The 6,991-nt window shown below is 41.3% G+C and overlaps 1 protein-coding gene across 1 annotated transcript in view; it reads left to right on the top strand.

The window, feature by feature from the left end:
* The first annotated feature begins 2,690 nt into the window (after positions 1–2,690).
* The window catches only part of LOC118332986 (potassium/sodium hyperpolarization-activated cyclic nucleotide-gated channel 1), a 71,472-nt gene continuing 67,171 nt past the window's right edge, over positions 2,691–6,991 (top strand). The window contains exon 1 of the mRNA XM_035668457.1: positions 2,691–3,250. Within this exon, the coding sequence (XP_035524350.1) occupies positions 2,895–3,250 (356 nt within the window). The 5' untranslated portion in view covers positions 2,691–2,894. The remainder of the gene's footprint in view (positions 3,251–6,991) is intronic.

The raw sequence follows: 6,991 nt of genomic DNA, 5'->3' as shown, positions 1-6,991 counted from the left end.
AATATTTACTTCTGAAATGTAGTGGACTAGCAGTATAGAGAGTGGCAGTAAAATAGAAATACTCAAGTACCTTCAAATTGTATATAATTGTGCTTAATTTTTACATTCCACTGCTGACCCACAGAAATATATTGGTAGATGTAACATGTTTATTATCTATACTGTTTGTGTCAGTGTTTTTTAGTATAGCAAGAGATAATAAAAGGGTGCAGGACTGATTTTAAAAATGCTGAAAGTCATGAAAATTATGAGCATAAACCAAAAAGGACATCTCTAAAATGTTTCAATTACTTAGTTCACTGAATAAATGAAATATGAGAAATCTGAGGATTAGACTGCCAATTGTCAGGGGTAAAAGGAGGAAGTCAGGTGATGTCATTAAAGAGCGACAAAGTCTGTGTGAGGAGGGGGTCGGGGTGGATGAGTGGGTCAGAAAAAAATCTGATTTTAACATGAGGACCGCTGTCCACTTCCTGTTTCCTACCAACAGTCAACATTATTCTTCTTATCTATTACCACGGTCGTTGCCTAACAGTGACCATGTGTTGTATCTGTATCCATGAGGAAGTAGTCAACCATGATGTTTTAACCCAAAACATGATCTTCCCATAACCCTAACCAAGTTGTTAATGTGCCTGAACCTAAATAATCCTTAACGCAAGACCAAAAAACTGTTTTAATTTTGTTTAAAGTTTAATTTTAGTATTTATCACATACTTTATGTAGTCTCAAAACATTTATAGCTACAATAATCAGTTCATTCATAAATGATGTGCATTACTGGATTTCCCTTGCAGAAGGCATGAATCCGGCTCCATCCCTATGCAAAATAGTGCAGTGATGCATGTACTGCATGTCCAAGCATAAGATGGGACTGTCCTTTAGACCAGTCATTCCCAGCCTTTTTCCTTAAGGGACCCCATTGATTATACTGACGACTCCTTACTAAGTGGCATATTTTATGGATATCGCATATTACATTCAATGCATAACAATAACAGTACAGACTGATAACTGTACAATAAACCCAAATAGCGAACACAATAACTGCATGAGGTTTGTGTAGAACAAGTGATATAGCTTGTGTTCATGTCTTCAAAGTTTAGACCTAATTAACCTAATTATTAAAAAGAACTATTTCATTTGTTTTTTTCACATACATGAAATAATGAGATATAGGTCTACTGTGTATATTTTTATACAATTTCTTACACCCCTGAAAATCAAGAAGGTCTTGCTAACTCCTGTGAAGTTTTTGGGACCCCTCATGGGGGTCACAACCCCCAGTTTGGAACAACTGCTTTAGACTGTTAATTATTCTGCCACTTATTATCTATAAATTAACATTTATCTGACAGTTTGACTTACAAGTTACTTTACAAATTAAGGTTTTTGCACACAAAACATTTGCAGAGCTTATACAATATCATTACTTACTCAACAGTATATACAAGTAGAGCTGAAACTATCAGACAGTTAATTGGTTAGCTGATTCACAAAAAATAATTTCCAACTGTTTTGAAAACTGTTTAAGTCATTTTTTTCATGCAAAAACACTTCATGCTTCTAGCTTCCAGCTGAAATGTGAGGACTTCCTGCTTTTCCTCAATTATATTCATCTTTTCTAATAAAATTGAGGTCTAGACCATTGTGAAGGTGTCACTTTGGGCTCATAATTGAAAAATGAGCTTCACCTCAACTACAACAATTTTATGCTGCTTACACATCAATGCATAAACTAATGATAATCTACTGATATAATACACATTTTTCTGTATGAGTACTTTTACTTTTAATACTTTTAATACATTATTCTGATTATAATTCCATACTTTTACTTAAGTAACATGCACGACTTTAACTTGTAATGGAGAGGTTTTCGTTGTTTTTACAGTGTAGTATTAGAACTTAAATTAAGGATCTTTACCAACTTCATTTATTTATGCTGGTGCCCCTTGTACAGGTGTCTGTTTTATGAACCCTATAATTTAATTATAAATGTCTGGCCAAACTAATGTGTAGATTGGCGGGGGGAAACAAATGTTTTAGGAGATGCATTAGAAGAGAGCTTCATTATCCCTAAATGTATACTCATAAAGCATTCTGCAGACATTACCTAATTACCTCCGGTTTAAAATGCACCGTGCAGATGATTTTATTTGGAGCTTATTGAAGTCAAGGCTGCTTATAAAAGTGGGCTGTGCAAACAAGTGCTTGTAGCTTGCGAACATAGCGTCGGTTCACACTCTAAATGTTGGATCATATCTGCAACACCTTAAAAGGTGCGATATCCACAAGATGTTCAACTAGTTTTTCTCATATGACCAGTGGCTCAAAGCTCCGATCACACTGACATCACAATCTGTTTCACCGTGTTGCCTTCTATTATCACTCCTCAGTAGGAAACAAACCCACCGCCAGGAAGCACGCATGCTGTATCAATTGGTTAAATTAACTTTATATACCATTCGCTTCCTCCTGCCATGTGTGAAAGTGATGACAGAGGAGGAGAGGGGAGACGGATGGGAAGGGGGGGCTATCATGAGCCACATTATGTAAATAAGGTGCAGGGGCATGTGCCAGTTAAACCGCAGTGCCGTGCGAAGTGAGACGAGGCAGAGGCTTTGGACGGCAGAAGCCGGGGCCGTCGGTAGATGGCGGTAACCCAAGAAACCTGATCCACCGGGTTCTCGGGCACTCTGTCTCAGTTTGCAGCACTCGCACTGAAGGCAGAGGAGCTTGAACAGTTTTGAAGGACATTAAAAAAAACAACAACACAACAACCCACAGACAGGAGAGCTCACGGCGGGTCCTCTCGAGTTCAGCGCGCAGACCCTCCCGAGCCGGAGACGGAACGCATCGCTACGAAGAAAAACGGGAAAACTAAAAACACCATGGAAGACAAATCTAATTCGTTCTCCAGCAGCAAGGAGGAGAAGGCGGATGGGAATAATGTTTTTCAGAGGCAAGACTCGATACAGAAAAATAACACGGGGAGCCAGAACATGAAGGAGCACGGCAACTCCGTGGGCTTCAAGGGGGAGCGGGAAGAGGCCATGGTCGGGTTTGACGATCTGGAGGGGGCGGCCAGGCAACATGGTTTTATGCAGAGGCAATTTGGGGCCATGATGCAGCCCGGAGTCAATAAGTTCTCCTTGCGTATGTTCGGCAGTCAGAAAGCCGTGGAGAAAGAGCAAGAGAGGGTTCAAACGGCCGGATACTGGATCATTCATCCATATAGCGATTTTAGGTAAGGGCTGGAAAAGACACCTGCTCACTCACCCTCCTCCCTCCCTTTTTATCCACCCCTCCCGTCACCCTGGGGTCTGCAAGCTATACACTTGCACACATAACGCTCTGTCATCGGCGCGCACTGCCTGCCCCGAAGCGCATACGCTAATCTACCTCTGTATTTAGGCAATCAGGCTTCCGCCGGCTCAGGGCTCCACTGACAAAATGTGCCCAGTGAGTGTGTGTGTTTCATTGCGGCATTTTTATTATAATAGAGCGGGACGCATTAAGGCTTCACAAGGTGTATCAGTGAAATGTCCTTGGAAAAAGGATGGTGAATGTCATGATTTGAAAACACACACACACGCCGCACACATAGACATACACACATACACACTAGCGCACCTTTTTTTCCCTAATTGTTCCACAATAACGTGCACAGTGTCAAGTCCTCATTGCGACATATTCTCCTGTCTGGGCGACAGTACCTGGACGCACAACGTGACAATGCCATTGCACCATCCCGGTTGTAAACACTTCATTGTAGGCGGCGATATAAGACGACGGGCCTGTGTGCGAAAAAAACGCACAGAATGCGGTAAAAATCGTGCAGGGAAACGATTTAAGGAGAGAATATGCGTGTTTTGAATTAATCAGCTGAGACTGGCCTTTGAATCTGAGCATGGAGGCGCAAACATCTGACAGCTCTTAATGAATGAGTGATGTGTTTTTGAAGCTGAGGAAATGTGATGGAATGTGTTTGTTGCACAGGAGCTGCAGAAGCATCATTGTCACAGTTTCTCTAACTAAATGCCACAGTGATTATTGTGATCATTAGTTTTTTCCCTTTTTGGTTTGTCATTCTTTCACCAGAACAACCCTGTGGTGCCTATTGTCCCACAAGACTGTACGTTTTAAAACTGTCTGATGAAAGACGCAACGACTCCCCGTATTATCACACATGTATGATAAGTAGTGTAGCACATGAGCTCCAGTCGGTTTGAGTCTTAAAAAACAACAAAACAGCTTCTAATTTGGCCAAAATGTCTTACACAGTGCATTCAGATGGTAAACAAATGAGATCAGGTGAAGCCAGGACCGGTTCTCCACAAGCTGCGTGTTTACAGTTCAACCACTCAACCAATTAAGCATCTCATCTGGCCTTGTCTCTGCACCAGTGTCCCCTGGCACAGCTTGACGGTGACAATCATCCCCGTTTTCCATTGAAGCTACATGTAACGTGCCAGGGCACGTTAGAGCTGTCCGTGGTCCTGAACTTGGATCAGGCCTGAGTATGCAGTACTCTGTTTATCTGCTGCTGATTCAGAGCTGCTGGAGTCTGCAGGCTGAATTCAGACCCAAAGAACTAGTGCACTGAAAGTTAGAGTTGGTCTTCCGCTTGGCCTGTTGCCTTGCTTTTATTCGTACGCAATGCTTTTAAAATGCAACAGTTCAATAGAGCACACGGTAGCTCTAAACTGCACTTATTACATTACGCATAAGATTAATGCTAACTAGGATATCCTGAGCTCACCCAGGCAAAGACTCGGGCATATGCACATGCACATGTGCACACACAAATGTATAATGATGGTGGGCAAGGATTAGTAGCACAACACAACAGTCAATGAGCTTAACCATCTCTGAAAACAATTATGTAAGGAGATTGACCCCCCCTCTACAAAATGGCCAAAGGGTAGGACCTGAACAATTCAGTGATATGCATACTTTTTTCACCGTTATTAATTTATCTAGCAATTTAATTGGTTCTCTTAAGTATATGGGCTGTATTAATCTACTGTATGATGGAATTTCTTTGCAAGGGGGGGGGGGTGTTTAGGGGGAAAGTAAAGGAAAATAATGCCCCATAATGGTAAATGATGGATGTATCATGTCACTGTAGTTTGCATGCAATATATGTTGAGCAGCATATTCTAAATATGTAAAATAAGACACATCAATGGGGATTTTGCAATTTCATCTCTGCACAAGGAGATTGGCCATTTTTATTCCTGCTGTATTAGAAAATGTTTCACTAACTCAGGCCCCCTAAGGTTCCTTCCTCGTGACATTTTCCAAAGGGCGGTTTTTCATAGGAAATTCGCTAGTTTAAAGACACAACCCTTCTATTGCAGTGAGACTGCCTCCTGGCTTGAAAGTGGTACAGTGCTGTGAGGTTATATCCCTGTGCTTCAAGCTACCTATCATGCTGGTGCATAAATGATAGAGGTGCAAAGGTGCACTTTGCTTGGCAGGTCCCCTTGTGTGGCTTAACTTAACAACTTAATTGTTTTTGTTTAGTAGGTTGTTTGCTACAGGACTGCATATCCCTAGCAACATTTCATCCTCATATAATTCTATTAAACATTTACTGTCCCTTATTTTTTTGTATACTGTGGCATCACCTTGTATGAGCAAAAAGAGAAAACAAAATACTCTGTATGGTCTTTTAATGAAAAGTCTTACGTAAGTACAGTCCATGAATGACACCACTATTCACACGGGCTTTATATTGCTTTGGGGGAGTGTTTGAAACTCAATATCTGACATATTCTTTGTACACAGTGGCTGCTTAAAGATTAATGGCAGGTTAGTAATATTCATTATTCATAGATTTTTAGAGAGGCCTCATGCACGGCCTCACACACCTCTGGTTATGCTAAGGAGAGGCCTTTGTCGTAGTCCAAAAGACTCTCAGTGATGTTTTCTTTCAGCGTCTGTTATAAAGAGGCTGCCTCTATGGTCAAGGCAGATGGGTGTGTTTTAGCCCTTACAAAGTATTAAAATGATCACAGTTTAAGTGCGACATTGCTGTTCTTGCTCACCATAATTTTAGCCGTTTAAAGGTATCATGCTTCCTAGAATATTATGCAGAAAATTAGGGGTAATTTCTTTTTGGCAACCTCTCCAGGTCATAGAAAATTACATGTTTTTATTCTTATAAAAATGAAGGCTATTCCTCCATTTGAGGATTCGGATGTTTAGAACCCCACATTTAATAATGATACTTTACTGTCCCTATGCAAACTGTTTCTGTGTAAAGATTTAAGGATGGAGTAAAGCCTCTTTACAACACTGTAGCCGAGTCTAACAAATATGTTTCCCTCCAAAGCGGCGGATCTACAGAGAATGATGTCACCTCTCATTATTTGATCTGCAGTCCATACTTTTCTCACTGTATACATCAGTGCAGTATGTGACCTCTTGCACAGCGTACTCGTTACACTGCAGATTGGATAGGGTCGGGCCATGCTGAGTAAGATTGTGTGGGGTTTCCTCTGTTGCTTGGCAGGAGAGGTCTGGAATTGATTATGATGGAGCACTTGATGTAGGGAGGAAACCTACAAGAAGAAATGAGCCGGCTTGATTTGAAGCGGGATTGTTCTGATAATGATCCTCTGCCTTAGTTGGCGCTCATTCTTTGATCTACAGCAGGGGTGGTAGCTACAGTGTGATCATCCGTACTTCGTTGTTTCTCTTTTTTGGGGTTCTGCAGCAGCTCAAAGCTCCTGTTTTAGGTCCAAGGGAGCTGCAGATACAGTTGGGTGCACTGCTCGCAGCTACTGGTTTAACTGGGGCTGTGCTTTCTCAGACTGGGAGCACTGAGGCAAAAGCTTAATACAATGATGTAGCAAGAGTCTGGTGCAGTCTTGTTGTTGGAGCTGACTGCTTTGGCACACTGACTGCGGTGTCTGTAGATAAAAATGGCTCATTCTAAGGTAACAAAAACATAACGATTCCTATATTCAGGTTATTTTAC

Source organism: Morone saxatilis, unplaced genomic scaffold (genome assembly GCF_004916995.1).
Source record: "Morone saxatilis isolate NCDOM2014 unplaced genomic scaffold, NCSU_SB_2.0 Contig21, whole genome shotgun sequence".
Lineage (NCBI taxonomy): Eukaryota > Metazoa > Chordata > Actinopteri > Moronidae > Morone > Morone saxatilis.
This window is presented reverse-complemented; position numbering and strand designations above follow the sequence as displayed.